At 38.2% G+C, this 17,480-nt stretch overlaps 1 protein-coding gene across 2 annotated transcripts in view; it reads right to left on the reverse strand.

The window, feature by feature from the left end:
• Positions 1 to 17,480, reverse strand: part of LOC124154689 (inositol polyphosphate-5-phosphatase A) — a 61,419-nt gene that overhangs the window by 7,780 nt on the left and 36,159 nt on the right. The window contains exon 14 of one of the 2 annotated variants that reach the window (XM_046528571.1): positions 6,601 to 6,640. The exons of the other annotated variant lie outside the window; for it this stretch is intronic. Coding sequence (XP_046384527.1) covers positions 6,601 to 6,640 — 40 coding nt within the window. The remainder of the gene's footprint in view (positions 1 to 6,600; positions 6,641 to 17,480) is intronic. 2 annotated transcript variants of the gene reach the window in all.

The raw sequence follows: 17,480 nt of genomic DNA on the forward strand, positions 1-17,480 counted from the left end.
AACTTATGCACAAAGCATAACATGAAATGATCATAAAAACTTGTTATACTTAATTCAGAACAAAATAAGATAAAGACCACAGGTACAATTTCAAAAGATTAATTTTAAATAATTTCAATGCATGCAAATATAATTGTAATGTATGTACATGCAACATAAGTCTAAAATAATCATGCTAGGGTGTTAAGTCATTGAGCATAAGATGAACAAAATACATAAATGGCACTTCACCAAACACTTAATACACACACTACATATTACCGAAAAGGAATGAAAAAAAAGAAGTATGGCTTACTAAAAACGATACCGAAGACCACAGAGTAAAACTCTTACCTACTAAAACGCTTACAAGTTGTGCCACCACAAACGGCAATAGCTTCTTCATTCATTGCTGATGGATTGCTAAAAGTTTAGTGCTTAGGCTAGGGTCTTGGACAGGAAAATCTCGTTTAGCTTTTAAGCTGTCAAAAGCTAAGCCATCATAGCTGTTGTACTCACTAGGCAAAGTGAACAAGAACAGGCCATGAACTGTGCATAAAATTTCGGAGGAGAGAATCAAGAAGGAAAGGCTATGAGAAGGTAACACATAACAGAATGAAAACTGATGTTCCCATGTTCTTAAGCATCCACATGCAACACAATGAGGTTGTTCACCCAGATTCACTCCCCTTTAAAAGGTTTCTGAGAATGAAAGGGAAGGATGAGATAACTTCCTCCTTCAGCCTTTCTCATGTAAGTTTGAAGAAAGAAAACACAAAATATGCCATGCACAAGGGTGAGAAGATGAGCGACTTGGTCTGCACGAGTTAATGATGTCACTGACGTACACATCTGCAATAGTGCTTAGGCTGTCGATCTATAGTTGTGAATAGCTCGAGAAGTAGGGGGCGGATGGAAACACGGAAAACTACACATCTCTTCATTTCTCAAACTTTATCACGTTCAACAGACTAGAAATGACACACAAACCCATTTTGTTTTCAACAAGCCACGTTCCTTTAGTTAGGAGTTCCATGGCAAACACTCTTTTCAACATTTTTCACAACTGTTGGTCCCATTTTGCAGGCTAACTTGCATAAGACACGTAAATTCAGGCAGGGCCTCTTTATTTTGTCAAATCACAATAAGAACAAGAAAGGTGAGCTGCACAGCCTCCATTGTGGTATGAAATGATGAATCCAATGGCCGTAATGTTTAAATCCTCTTCAAATGTGGGCATTAGTTTACTGTGTTGGTCAGAAGGAACAGGATAATTCACAGCAGTGACCAACCACAGTCTTTCAACTCAAATACACACTCAACTGATAGGGATCCATTTGTGAGGCCCAGGCTGATGTCAACAACTCATGAAAAGTCGCAGACAACTTTGGCATTTTTTTTTTAAAGATTTACAATATCACAAGAGAGTGCCTGAATGAGGAAGGTTTTTTTCAGGTCCTAACTTCTCTTACCCTTTCATCTACCACATTTGGTATTTTAATGAAATAGTATTTTGGATCTGAGTGTATGACCCCATTAAGTCCAGAGTTCACACTTCATATCATTTTGTCCTTCTGCTCAAAGATGTCTTCTAAGTTGCTCTATGGTGAGTGAATATGGGAAGTGAAAAAGGCAAAACGGAAATGAAACTTGGGAAAGACACTGTCAGCTCACAACTTAATACACCCATTTAATCATCACCACATTTTTGGCAGAATTATTTTTCTGTTGTCAGCAGTTGTCCACTAACTAAATTTGGTATGGATACAAGTAACTTTAAATTATGAACTTTGGTCTCAATAAAAACAAAAATGATTGACCACAGAGTTCAAGCTTAGAAACTTGAATTGAAGAACATTGACACTGCATCAGCCAATGGCATCAGAAGAAATATCCACATAGCTGAATATTATGAGGGAAACGAGCAGACTTGAAGCTGCGGAAATGCTTTTTTGGAAGAGTGTCACAAGAACCAGTGGACAGGCAAAAAAACCAATGGATTAAGTACTAAATGAAGTCCATGAATGAGAGAACTCTTGGAAAAGATTAAAATGAGAAGGCAAAGCTCATAGGAGACTTACTCAGGCACGACTACTTGATCAACAATATCATGGAAGGAAAACTCCAAGGCAAAAGAGATAGAGAGAGAGGATGTCGTTTAACTCTATGACCTTTGACCCCCATTGTGACCCTCAAGAGGTCAAAAAACCAACAATACGGACCTATGAACTGCCTAACCGACTTTGGCACCCTTCAAAACCTATGGTTTGACACGTTGGTTGTCATGATAGCCCAACGTTTAACTCTATGACCTTTGACCCCCATTGTGACCCTCAGAGGTAAAAAAACCAACAATACGGACCTATGAACTGCCTAACCGACTTTGGCACCCTTCAAAACCTATGGTTTGACACGTTGGTTGTCATGATAGCCCAACGTTTAACTCTATGACCTTTGACCCCCATTGTGACCCTCGGAGGTCAATTAGTGAATAATACGGGTATTTGGACAATACCAATGACTTGGGCACCCTATAAAACCCATGGATCGACACCTTTGTTGGTATGCCAGTCTTTTTGTCACCCTTATGACTTGACGGTGACCTTACTGGGTCAACGGTAGAATTTTCGTAAATAAAAGTGTTATTTTCGTGTTTCTTGAGTCCGAAACCCTAAGAATTGACTTCTTGGTCGATGAAATTCAGACATTTTTCTATCTCGATTTTTTAAACATTGAAACCCCATATGGCAAATTCAAATTTTTGGTTTGGACCCAAATTGTGAGGTCAAAAGGTCAAAATTGTAAAATTTTGCTTACACTCAACAAAACTTAGGACCTTTCCCTATAACTGTGCCAATTTTCATGAACATTGATATATGGAAAGTTACTAAAATTACAGGTCAAAAATGACACATGACCCTTGGGACAGTCTGTATGACGACCCATGAGAGTTTTCTTTGGGCAACTGGATGTTGTGTGAATTAACACGAGCAAAATTTATAAAACAAATGTCACTTGAGAAGAAAATTTCAGAAGGCAATATCTACATGAACTTGCCCAGCTATTGACAGAACCCGATTTCAGAAACCAAGCTACAAAATGGAGGCTTCCTGAAGACATCCGATTCTTCCTCTCCAAAAGCGTACAAGAAACCCTAAGTCATCACACCTAATACCATTTCAACTGTTCAAAAGGGAATTAATTACTTACATGGGTCACTTAAAAATAACAGAGTAAGTCTTGTCTGCAAGTAATTTGCCAAGTTTGCGCAAAACATAGCAGATAGCAGTAATTTGCGGAAGATGCCTAGTGAAGAAACTGCAGCCTGATGAGAGAATGCAGATTTAAGTACATATGTATATTGTACGTCATGACGTCTCCGAGTTTTGTGATGCAAATAGAGATGAGGGAATTGTTTGACTTGGAGATTTGTTAAAGAAAATAACTTAGATCTCCATGAATTTTCTCAGGCAACCTCGGTATTATTCGCAAGTTCCCTGCCAGTTTTTAATTTTGTGATTTGTCAAATTTTCATCTAGATTTCCTGATTCATGTCATGCCCGCTTTTATTTCTTTTTAATTAAAGAGTAAAGTATTTTTGGATGTACATACAGGCTAACTGTTCCCAAAGCAGAGTTAATTTTCTTCTTAGATCAGATTGCAAGATGCTATAGTATTTCTTGCATTCAATTTAATGCGTCTTTACATGAGCGTATTTTTCAAAGGTTGTTATAGACTTATATTATTGAATAGTAAGAAAATATTACATTAGGAGCAGAAAAAAGTAATGCATTTCATGCAGCCAATTAGCTGCCATGGAATTTCTACTGTAGCTCCAATTGACATGGGTTCCACAGGAATGCGAACACCCAGCAGCTTAATTTTAATAAACTCAAGGAAGATTAAGGAGTATGGCACAGCATATTCACCTTTAAGGACATGGAGTAATCTGCACTGCCAAAATGAAGTCGTTCGCTGGGCACAAAAACTCAATTCAGTATTAGAATTCAGCTGATGGAGGGGAAGTTTACAAAAAGGAAAAAGTCCTTCCTCATGTAGCCTTTCTCTCATTAGTTGAAAGTAAGACAACAAAAAAGTTGTTGCCCACTATCCATGAGTTGGTGATGTCATTAGAGTTCTGATTTATTTACTCGTTCTGATAGAGCTGCTCATAGAGAGAAAGAATTGCTCACCAAAGTGGTGCTAACCACAAACTACATGATACAGTTCCACTAAGGGTGATGAGTGGCTGAGAAGCAGTGAGCTGCTTTGCATTAACTGCTGATGTCATCCACTTCCCTACGAAAGGGTTTGGGTTTGAGGTCACTTTTCTATCAGTAATAGTGTCAGAAGTAGGTGACAGATCAACAAAACAGAAAAAAAAACAAGCATCTCTCTCCTTTTCAGACACTATCATCATCAAAAATGGAGTAAAATTGGTCAAGTAGCCCATAATGGAGCAACTCTGTCAGGATAAAAATCCATGATACATAATATACATCCATTGATACATAATTACATTCATATTATCCAATTTCTAAGAATATCTCAGGGTGGATCATTGTACAGTTGAAAATGGCAAAGTTGGGATGTGAGGTACATCTATATTAGGTGCGACATACCACCCCACATAAAAAAATGTTCTCAATTAGGCGTGATATTATCCACTCAGGGTTCGCCATTACCCAAATCCTGATAATTGGTGAAGCAATGAGAAACACGCTCCACAAATCCTGAAAATACCAAATAGCTGTGCTCACACACGCACGCACAGAAGGAGCCGACCATTTGAGGGGAATACCCTCAGATTTCTACATAACCTATGCATTATTTTGATTTTTCATGAGAAACTATGGATTAATTTTTTGTAACTAATACGAGATGACTTTGTAATAAAGAGATAGCACATCAATAAGTCAGGTTGTCCTACCACTAATGCCACAGATACTTTTAATAAGACATGGTTCAGTATATCTTTAGGATTATCTGCCTTAAATGCTTTTCTAAACTTGCAAATAATGAGACAAATAAACAACAAACTGCATAATTAAAACTTCAAAATAGTTTCAGAGAAATTTACATCACCACCCATTCTTGGATTTAAATAATATCTATACGCTGGCACTCAGCCACAACATCTTATCACAGCCACACTTCACAAAAGAAGCGTCAAAAACTTTAAAAAGTGAAGGAATTGACTTTTCTCAGAGTGATTATTGAGAATGATAAAAGGAAGAAGTACAAAATTTCAGCTTCCAGAAATTCCAAAAACCATTGCATTCTGGGTAAAAGGAGGAATGCCAAAAATACAACTGGGAGAATTCGTCTTCATAACTTGCTGAAACATACTCTTCAATTGTACACTTCATTTGTCTGAGCACCTAGCCATAAAAAAGGCACATCACTTCCCTCGATGTTTTATTTACACACATTGACCCCTTAGAAAAGTCCAAAGTCAACTGATGTTTTGATGAGAATTCCTGACATTTTCAGTGAAGATAAAATTCCCTGAAATTTCCAGAGCACAGGAAATTCTGACACACCAAACCTAACAATTTTGCCCAAAGGGTAAATACATTTGTCCGTACCATACAACATCAACAAACATTCAGAGTGTGGCATTCAAGATGGCTTCCATTGTTAGAGAGAGGCTTTCAAAGGCAAGTCAACATACATGACAAACTGCTGCAGAGTGCCTGCCAGTGAGTGGAAGCCTGAAGAAGCATTGTGCCTCATTTGTATCCTTACCATTAAAACTCATCCTTAAAACAGAATGGAAAGAAGGATAAAAATACTTGGACTTGCAACCTCAATGATAATGTTTTTTTTTAGAAATACAATTGCTATCCCCAATGATTTCACAAAATGCACCTCAAGTGTGTTACCCTTAAATTAATAATAGAATACATTAGTTTCATGAAACACAGCAGCAAAATGATATGAAAAAGACTAGCTAGATTTAAAAGAAGTATGAGGTGCATTAAGTCAAACATGAAGTTTGCAGCATTGCCTGAAGATGAACTTGTATCATGTGCAAAAGATAAGAAACTACATACATGCAGTGGAGAGGTTTTTCTTATAGTGCAACAGGGGCATAAGCTTTTTCCACTAAAATCTTCTACCACTGGTTAGCAGTGAAGTGGGTAATATTTCATGGTGTTGACAGCAGAGCGCCAACCGTGATTAAAATCATAACCTGGGTTAGCAGGGAACATAGATTAAAAATCAATCACTATTGTGTGTGTGTGACTGCAGCTACTCATACGACACTGGTTAGGCGATTAAATTACAGCGGATAAGTACAACATCTACTTTTCGGAGCAACGAACATTCACAAGGCGAAGGCTGAAGAGGTCTATATAATCAGGTTACCCATCATCCTCTAACCATAGTAGTAGGGTTTGCATGGCGGAAACTAGGCAATTGAGAAATGTGCAGAATATGGTAAACATGCAAATTCATTCAGACTAATTACAATCCTTTTTTCTACTTCAAAATATGAAAGTTCCTTACAAAAGAATGCTGAACCCCAGCAATAATTACTTGCATTTTAAACTACAAGATTTGGTAAAAAAAAACAAGCTAACGTCAAAATAGTGAGGAAGAAAAATAAGTATGTACCTTCATCGCAGTGAATCATGTGAAAACCCAGGTAGATGGGCTGCAGGTGAGAAGAAGAGGCAAGAAGGAGAGGGGAAGAGAGAGAGTTGGTGGTGAGCAAGAAAGAAGCAATTTAAGCAACAGTTATTCCATCCATTCTAATCCCCACAAATAAACAATGACTCATATGCTTGGACCCATGAAATAAAAGAACACCTTACATAAACATCCAATAATTTACAAGTTCACAGTTTGAATATTCTTTCTGATAAGATTTCAAAATAGCACACACAAATATGCATGATCCTCAACCGTTTTGGAATTAATCCATAAGGTATGTGTGTAAAATATGGCACACAAAGATTCCTGAAATATATGATGGCTGAGTATGACAAATTTTGATATGCAGTAAGATTTTAACACATACAGATTAAAGATCAGAAGAATACTTTACTAACTATAGCAAGTGATCCTTTCGAGAAATACTGCATCTGAGTCTTTATAGCCCAACATTTTGCTCCTCCCCCAACGGTTGTTATCAAGGGGTTTTGCAGTAATGTATGCTGCGAGTCGCACTCCTTAAAGTAGGAGAATAAATGTTTGTTGCCCCATTGTTCATTTGAATTTTGGCCAGAGGACGTTGACGGTTGGAAGTGGCCAAGAACCCTTTCCAAACGCACCTCGGCTCGTGCCCATTCTTTCTATTGAAATCCCCTGGCCTCGTCGCCATTTGGCCAATGGCTTTGCAAATAAGGCGCACAATTATAGCCTTAGCCAACACTTGCATATTATTCTTTGCCCAAGGTTCGAGGCTTGACGGTCAGCCACCGCATACACAACCCATTTACGAAGTTTCCTCGCTTATCCCTTGCGCCTCCGAGAGATCGCTTGCTTGCTCAGCCACACCCACACCCAGATCCAGTCTGCCACGTCAGATAGGAACCACATACACTAGACATCAACTGTCTGAAGGGGAGGATGGGCATCCTCTGCCAAGGGCAGCATGCTTTTCATTTCCTTCACCTTACTACACAATGGTGACAGACATTTATTTCCACTGTTTAGGAGTGATACATGTACAACTCATTCCCTTGAAGTAATCTAGGAAGAGCATAAAATCTTGTGAAAATGACTCAGACGCTTCATTTCCGAATAGGGACACAAATAATTGATGGAAGAAACTGTGAAAACATCAGAGAATAAAGTATGAACTCATACTGCCAATGTGATGGTTGTTAGGAGTAATTAGAGTGCACAGTGAAGGGCATGAAAGAGCAAGAATTAGAATTCAAGCAGAAGTTAATTAAAATGATGACATGGGAAGAAATGAAGAATGGGCCAGCTCAGTTTTTCATTCCACAATTAAGCTCTTGAGCTTAGAACCAGAAGTAAAGTCAAAAAGGTGGACCTGTAATACTCGGCACTGAAGCTAATTTGAAAAATTTTCACTCACAAAAAATAAGGTTTTGACTGAAAGCCTCGTATTCTCTGTTAAAAGTTCTAGGCACTAAAAGGTGCAGGGCAGCAGGGAGAGGGAAATAGGTATGCATGTGACCATGGAGGAGGTTGTTTGGAAAGTTAGCCAAGATTCAAAGGGAAGGGTGGCTGGTGGTGGTGGACTCAGAAAAGGGGTGAGTTTAAGCGTTTGGTCTCATGAGAGCAAACGTGTAACTGAGCGAGGTGGGTGGCAGTGAGTTGTCGTGAGGCCCCTCCCATCCGCCACAAGCTCATCAAAATAGACTCAAATGGTTTTTCCTGCAGGGGCCACAAACTTTAAACAGAGCTCTTAAATATGTTAACTGAGTATTTTCACGAAAGAAAAAAATGAGAGTCATGTATGAAAGAGGAAAACAAGACTGGTCCTGCGTATGGATTTCACACAATCCAAAGATGCATAACAGGCAAAATGTCCACACAGGGCAATAATTACTTAGTGTTAGCATTACTGCCCTTGACATCACCACTACTAGATACACAGATTTGTATCTGGATAAAGTATCTGGCATTTTTTCCTTTCTACACTGCCATCACTCAGATGCCAACCCTAATTATGTACTTGCTCCATTGCAATGGCAACTTTGGGTGACTACCCAATAAAGAACCAACCTCTGCTTCAGCGGAATTCAGATTTTCAAGTATTTTACTCATTCTGTTATGCTGAGGCCACCATCATGACATTTGGATACACATCAAGGAGCTGCTATTGCAACCGGATTATCATGATGGGGATTTGTTATGACATGGGTTTTTGAGTGAAAATTAGACACCATCTTTTTAAATTTTCCAACTGGTGAGAAAATGCATCCAGTATTGATGGTGAAAAATTTAAAATTTTTAATAGAGCCAATGCAATCGATAATTTCTGAATGATTGGTGCTTCTTTGAAGGCTTCGATTGATTCAGAAAAAGTGATAATAAGGAATTTGTGCAATTGGCTGCACAGAAAATTGTAAAGTTAGTAGAAGTAGGAAAATTATGAAACTATATTAAAAAATGCAATACATACTAAGATTAATAAATTTACAGTCATGTTCCAATTGCATTAGTTTCAAACGTCAAAAAAGCACATTATTACGAATGGAAGTTTCCACTAAAATTCCCTCAATGCCATTATTGCCTTGAGTGGACGTAGCTTCATATGTTGTACTCAGTAAATTCACCAATAAATATATACACTTCAGCTGTCATTAATCCTTAATTAAGGCAGCTTGGGCATAGGCCAAATCCTACCAACAACCCACTTTGGCACCAGTCTCCGATAGAGTATGAAAGAATTAGACAGCAAGGCCAACAAGGTCTAAAACCTCTCTGGTCTTTAGGGATTTTAGAGCAATAAGCATAACACGGATTTTCACCCTTAGGCACGCAATGGAACCACTCACTTGTGAGATAACTTGATGTGATAATTTCACATAGTTTTTATAACAATCAAATGAACATCATTGATAGCTTTAAATAATCAAGGCATGAGAAGAGAACACCAGCTTTTTTTTAAAAAAAAAAAAGACCGAGAATTGGGATGGAGAAAGGATGGCAGAGACCACCTGGAACAGTCCCATCCCTTATAGAAGAAATTAAAATTGATGACTTGGAAGATAGAAAACAATGTTATTCAAGGAGACCCACACAGGTCCTACGCTATGCTCAACAAATTCAAATCATTAGTAGTTATCATATGGTCACATTTACAGCATGAAAAACGTGACCCTTAAAAATACAATTTTTCAAAGTACATAGTAGTAGTAATCACTCCCAATGAATGGACAAATTATTGATAGTTGAGTCAGAACAGGGCTGAAAAAAAAACTTAGTAAAGGGTAAAAGTAGGGATGAGTCGATTCCAAATGTCGATTCTCGATTCCACCGATTCTCGGGCACGGAATCGGAATCGAGAATCGATCGCCTAAAGTCGATTCCGATTCCATCGATTCCAGGAGGATAAATGTTTTGAGCATAGACGATAAGCTTGGGGCATAAAGGCCGCTACACACCTAAGCAGCCGCAGTGTCAGCCTTGCCCGCGCGGAGGATGCGCCCGGCACGCGGGTGCTGCGACGAACATACCTAAGCGGCCTCGGAAACATGAAAATGTCGGCAAGAGTGACAAATCGACGAACCCTGAAATGGCGCGTGTTCATGAGCTCTCAGAAAAAAAAATTGGAAACCACGGGATCGGGAAGCAATGCATGCGTTTTCCGTTCTCTCATTAACCGCTGGTCACGGCAAATCAAATTATTGCGATTATGAATCACATTCGGAGAATTCATCTGGACCACCAATTTTAAGGAGGAACCTGCGCTTCGAAATACTGCTTTCATTAGTTAGATAAACTCGATAACAACGAGTTAGAATCGCTAAATTAGTCATTCATAAAAATTAAAAGTAATGCTAAATCAATCAAAATAGCTGTACAATGCATGAATTTTACTTAAAATGGAATAATCTAGTGATATGAAGAATGGCTGTTATATTGACTCTTAGGTATCGGAAGAATTTAAATACTTTCTCTGGAAATACAGTAAAGCTTTATAACTACATCATTTGTGATGAATAAAATGAACTTAACTAATGAGACCTTTTGCTCTGTTAATTTCAACCTAATTTGGAAAAATGGTTTATTTATAATTGCTGACCACCAACTTGACAACGCTGCCAACATATCGTAGTTTCACAGCGGTAGAGCACCTTTGTTTGTTTACGTTACCTCGTAGAGTTACGTTGCATTGTGACAATATTACTCGTTTTATTATCCCTTTTACTTAGCCTTAAGTTATTAAATATACCTTTGGGCTGAAGTGATGGCGTCTTTATGCCGATTTAAAGGCAAATTTGTGTCTGAAGGTAAAGGTAAGAGCTTGGATTATTTGAGGAAACGAAATGTGGCCGAAAGTGAATCCATTAATTCCATCGAAGCGATTTCAACGAGTGCATCTGTTGAAGGATACCGAATCGTTTACGTGCATTTTTAATTTCTTAAGAAATTTTTGCAATATTTCCCAACATAAAGTGTCCATCATTGTTTAAATAATCAATGTTTATGTCTTGATTTATGAAGATTAAAGTCCCTGTCGAATGACTGACACAAAGCTCTTTAATGTTTATTTCTTTGTAGATTTTCCATTCAATAGCCTCATCCATACTATTAATAAGGAGTTGATTAGTGAAAATTAGAAACTAATGTGTCAGTTATAACCCAAATGTAATTCGAATCATTAGTATCAGGATAATTAAATAATACTTGTTCCTAGTGCCGAAGTTTCAGTAAATTTGGAAGGCTGGCATTGCAACTTCTACGGACTCACTTATGTCAGCTGCCATCGATTGTTCAGGAATGCATCCTAATTTTTATCCTCCTGCAATGACTTCATGAATAGGTAAATGTATTTACTGTTGTTTTTTCAAATTATGCTAATTGGACCTTTGGAAAACGTATCAAAGTAAATTGTTTGGTCAGTTAAAAAGGAAGTACTCTTTTATTTTATACTTTCGAAGAATTACATGGGTGAGTATTCGATTAATGAGTACGTTCGCGAAGTTGTATTTCCAAATACTACATAGTCGGTACCCAACGGCAATATGCTTGTCTCGTGGTATATTCATTTACCTGTACACCTTATTCTAGACATTTAATATCAATTAAACTGATGATTAAATACATAATGCGCTACATTTTCTACTTTACGCTTAGAACTTCTATTTAAATAAGTATTTTCTACAAGTTGAAAACGATGCATATTTTTCGAAATAAACGTAAAAAAATTTGAAGTAGTATTCAGAAGAACAGATAAACTATCGCAAGTCTCATTATATTCTATCATTTTCGCTTTTGAAGCGATACGCCGACAATTTCAAGGGATTTATTGAATTCCGGTCATGATTATTCGCATGTTTAATAAAAATTAGGAGCATATAGGAATTACTTTAACAACCAGCACTGATAAATTTCATACTTCGGTTTATAGCACGTTTCGAGATGAACTGAATATTCGTTTAATGAATACGTATAAAAATGACTCCGAAAAATCCAATTCAAAGGAATAATGCACGGTCGACAAGTGCAATATCGCTCTTCATATTTAAGCTCCGTATACTTTGCAACGTTGCCACTACCTCCTAAGCATAATGGCTGCTCGCTCTGCAGAAAACCGGAAGTATGTTCTTTAAACTTAAATACTGGCGCTAACATATCGGTAACCCCTTCTAAAAAAATACATATATTAAGTATCGATGTCTATTCTATGCTGTGCTAATTTTTCAACGATAAATTTCGGGCCAAATTTGAGATAAAAAATGTTTTACAAGGGAAGGTCATCATTCTCCCATAAAGACAATGTATTTCAAGGTGGAAATCCGTCATTTTCAAATCCATAAATCTTTCTTAAATGGCCGGTGACATAGTAATATTTTTTCACTATTCGATAGAAAAAATAAGGAGCAACAACATATGTCAAAATAAGGGGAGGTTTTCGGGCATGTTTGAAATGATGGTTCCTCCTTAAAGTATAATAGATCGAAATATATTTTTTTATTTTCGAATGATATTTGAAGTCTGATGATAATAAAAACGTGCAGAGAGCAAGTTTTCCTGTGAAAAAAGTTTCTTATAAATACGCGCTGAGAGCGGGTTTTTTTTATGTTACTTTTTTAGACTAACACGCGTCTGCGTCAATGATAAAAAATTTAGACACATTCGCGTTTGTATAGCCCAGTTTCATCAACCCTTGAGAAAGTTGATACTTGCTTGGCATAAGCCGCCGCGGTCTCCGGGCGGACTCGACAGGTTGCGTTCGGCCGCCACCGCGCACCCGCCAGGCTGCTCTGGTATGTATGGACGCAATGAACGCTACATCATTATTTAGCCACCGTGGCCTAACGAGAATATAGCCACTGCGGCTATTGTTATTTTTAGGGATGGTCAGATCGGATACTTCGGATCCAAATATTCACGGATATTGCCCTTCATTGGATACATCGGATCCAAAGTCGCGGAAGACATTGGATCTGGATCCGAAATTTTTAATATTAACTTCAGTGAATGCAATACCCCATCAGAGTGGAAAGAGTGGACCGATTCTATCTTCGAAACCGCCGTCGTATGCGATTCTTGTCCTACTCATGAACCGTTTTGTTTGAAAGCTCTCGCAGAGGTTACGAGTAGAATTTCAGCTGTGGCCAGGAATTTTGTTAAGGGGGGGTCCAAAACCAGGGGGGGGGAAATTTTTAAACAGTAGGGTACAAAGGAGAGGGTTTCAAACTAATTTTAACACCCTTCATAATAGAAAAATAACTTCATTTTTAAAAGATTCATTTTTGTAAATTCATGATTTTTAAATATTTTGTTTTCTTTTATGAAGGAAAGTAATTGTGTTTTTATATTTTGGGGGGTCCTCTCGCTACGCCACTGGACAGTGGTTCATCCTAAGGTTTTACCTATTTTCATTTCTAAACCCAAATATAACAGTTTAGGCCCTGAGTATGTAAAGATGTTTTTAAAAAACAACTTGAAAACCCATAAGATAATTTTTAATTTATAAAAATATTAAAATGTGTATGAAAATCTAAAAAGCATTCCATTGATTGCATGTACCCAGAATAAACTTGAATAATGACTCTGTTTAATGGCAGGAATTTGAAAATGCATTTGGATTAGAAAATATACGATTCGAGAGATCCGGTTCCAAAAATCCTGGATCTGTCTATCCCTTGTTATTTTATTCCATTCAATTCTTAAATTTGAACGACAGCAATGCTACAGATAAATCAAAACCCCACCTGTTAGAAGGAATAAGAATCGATGGAATCGGAATCGAGAATCGATTTTAAGGAATCGAAATTGGAATCGGAATCGAAAAAAAGTGGAATCGACTCATCCCTAGGTAAAAGTATGGTAATTTTCTTATATCTTCATGAATAGCATTTCATTTTTCTATCTGCTTCTTCAATTGTTTTAATAAAATCTTTCTTCATGCCTTCCAATGGAAGAGGCCGTTAGACATTCTTGACGCTTGCACTAATTGCCACAAGAGAGTCCTCATTCCCGCTAAGCAGTACGCCTCAGCCCACCCACAATGGATTTAGATCACTGATCACAAAAGATATGAGGGCCTCCCTTATTTGAGCAAAATGTATTTCTCATGATAATCATTACTCTCCTGATAATCATCACTCATCAGATCCTTTATCCTACAGTAGGTAATGGAATTCGCCAGAGAGAGACTGAGGGAGCTGGCCCACTCTCAGAATGCATTCGACCCCCACAAAAATCATGACAAATATTGCAGGCAACCTCTTTCAGTGTCATACAAAAATTTCATCAAAAATTAGTGAAAAAAAATTTCCAGGAGACTAACATCCGGTGTTGAATATCCAATGAAGGGTGATGGGTGGTCCTTGAGTGTACCCCCTTGCTTCACTCACCTCATATGAACTCAAATAGGACATTTCTTTAAACAGGAATTTGTTAAGCCATGGATAACTGAACATCAAAATTTGAATGGGCCTTTCAATTGAACATTTGGAGTGAGTAGTATGTTTTTTTAAGGCCATAAGTGAGGGTAAAAGTTCCTGATCAAAAATTTAAATAAGGGTAGGAAATTTGGAAGGGAATAGGCGTCATTTGGACCACCACATTCCACGAGGAGGAGTGTCCACTTTCTGCAGTGCAAGCGAATATTGAGCATTCGTCATCTGGCACCACCATCCAGGAATAAGCAGCTAAGATTTGCCTGCAACCTTTGCATAGATGACATCTTTCATGATGTGGCAGTAGGTAAACTGATTCTATGAGGTGCAGTTTGAGGGGCAGCAATGGTCTCACAAAAGACCGCTCCAGGGGTCGTGGGATCTCAGCCCATATGGCATGCTGACCTCTAGCTCTTATGCTCAGGCTCTCATGTCGAGCACACCACCAAAACTCAAACACGTCTACACAATACTTAGGGAGCCTCAAATTTGCTGCAAAATTGCATGATTTATCCAAAACGCTTGTTTACAAATAACAACAAATGCAAGAGATCATTCTGGCTTCTGCCAGCTTCACATTAAAACAAGGCATCAACACCCTCTCCTGGAATCTCTATGAGCATGTTTATCGAAGGCATCAATAAAAATTCCCTAACTTAGTAATCTGAGACAGAACTGGAGCAATTTGTAAGTCATCAAATACAATGGGAGTCTGGAATAGTGAGTAAGGCATATTGCAAGAATTGCATTACATATATCGAGTGACAGTCTTTGTACTGCCAAACGGCTTATGCTTAGCATGTAGCAAAATCAGATATAGCGAGAACAAAAAGTTCCTTACATGGTATATGTTCGGTATTAGAACAGATATCTCTCAAGGACAATGCATCGCAAAGCAAAAATTAACTGTTGTTTCTTGTATTATCTTTTTTACTAACCTAAAAATATATTGCATACACAATTATAATAGGTAAACACCATTTTAAGTTCTTCTTTTGTTAGGGCCAGTCATCAGTGGGAGGGGGATGGGCGGACGATGAGCAAGGTGAGGGTAGACGAGGGAGCTACGCCCCCCCCCCCCCACTCTATGGCTTGCTTCGTCGCTAATAGGCAATGCCATAAGCGAGGACACGTGATGAAACACCCTCCATCTTAATCTCCTTTCAAGATGGTAACGATGAAAGTGGAAAGCACAACATTGTCGTAGTTAGATCGGTGCCCTTATTTATTTATTGACTGATGGAAATAAGTATTGAGCCATGTTACTTGTCACTGCATGCTGCCCGGCGATGTATACATATTTCAATCTTTCATTCACGCAAACGTATGTAGATCTACCAAGACTTATTGCCATGCAGGAAAATCACAGTTATTGCCAAGAGGACAAAATAGCAATCAACCTTAGTTTAGCGAGCAAGAACTCGGCACCAAGGCTGAGATAACAGCTGTAAAAAATGCTGTAACAGCAGAATTACTCTACTGATAGGAGAAATCCTCTGCTCTTACAAGAGGAGTGTCATGCTCAGGATCTGGATGGGGCTTCGAGTCACAGCAAAGTTTATTTTTTTCATACCTATAATTCAAGGAATCACTTTTACAATCCAACCCCATTCATTTAAGTCAGTTAAGTTGGTATTTTTTTCCATTTTCACCTTATTTTATGGATTTTAAATGTACCTCAGAATGAGGACTTACGATGCGAATTAGGGGATGTTACTTTCCCATCACAGGCTCACATGCCACCCGACACGTGTTAGGCTTGGGGCTTCAATTGTTCGTCAGACTACCTCAAGACAGTTAAGGAATGAACTTTACGTAGATCACACTGCCAAAGGTTGCTCTCGTAAAGTCATCGGAATCAACCTGGGTTTTTCACACTTATCAGTTAATTTTTCTTCAAATAAGCAGTAAGAATGATGTCAGCAGAAAATAGAAGGGCATTTGAATCATCTACAATGATTTTCTCCAGGAGCAACATGTTTTATTGAAGAGAATCCTCTCTCATGGGCAAAGTGAAGATTTTACATTGCTACAATAAAAATACACTGAATCTCTCTTCAACGAAACTCAAGGGACTGAAATATTGCCATTTCGTTGATTGAAAGTTCGTTCCCCGGAGATGATTCACACGTCTCATCACTCTAGGGGCATGGAAATTGAAGCGAGTCTGCATGCATTCTTTGCATACTTCGAAACAATGCTGATTTCTTCAACTACAATGCAAATCGCAGGCAATAGACCACATTTAGGAAGCCTCAGTTCATATTGTTCAATCACTTTGCGTGCTTTTTAATCGGTTTTCAAAAATGTATGCAGCGTAGTGGTGAGGCGAGGTGATCCCTTTATTCTCAATATTTGAAATAGAGTACAGTGAGTCCTCGTTTAACGTCACTTACCGTTCCTGAAAAATGTGACGATAAACGAAATGACGTTAATCGAAGCATAAAATCCCATTAGAAACAATGTAAAAAGTGAATATCGGCTCCTAGACCTCACAATTCCTATGTGAAAAAAATTTTAGCGTACCATATCTGGGGCATTTTTTACGGTGGGAATGCCAAACAATCGCATAAATACGAGTTCCTGTCTTCATCGACGACAATAGCAGCAGTGACGTAAATCCTTTTCCATTTTTATATCTTCCCGCATTTGCTTTTCGGCTTCACTATGGTGGTCGCCCGGGCGAGCGTCGCCTGGGCATCATCATCGCTGAAACATCGTCGCAGTTACAGGAACCAAAATTATTGTGAACTCTGCGGAAAAAGTGACGACAAAAGCTCCGAGTTCTACACGAAAAATGACTTGAAATCACTTTTTAGGTTCCTGAAAACCATTATGTCAAGTAAAACCTTGCGCACCTACGCAAGAATTCATTTTGCAGAAATTTTTGCTAAAACCGTAATCGCAATTAAGAATAAACACACCGTTTTACACTTTGCT

The sequence above is a fragment of the Ischnura elegans genome, chromosome 2 (assembly GCF_921293095.1).
Source record: "Ischnura elegans chromosome 2, ioIscEleg1.1, whole genome shotgun sequence".
In the NCBI taxonomy this organism is placed as follows: domain Eukaryota; kingdom Metazoa; phylum Arthropoda; class Insecta; order Odonata; family Coenagrionidae; genus Ischnura; species Ischnura elegans.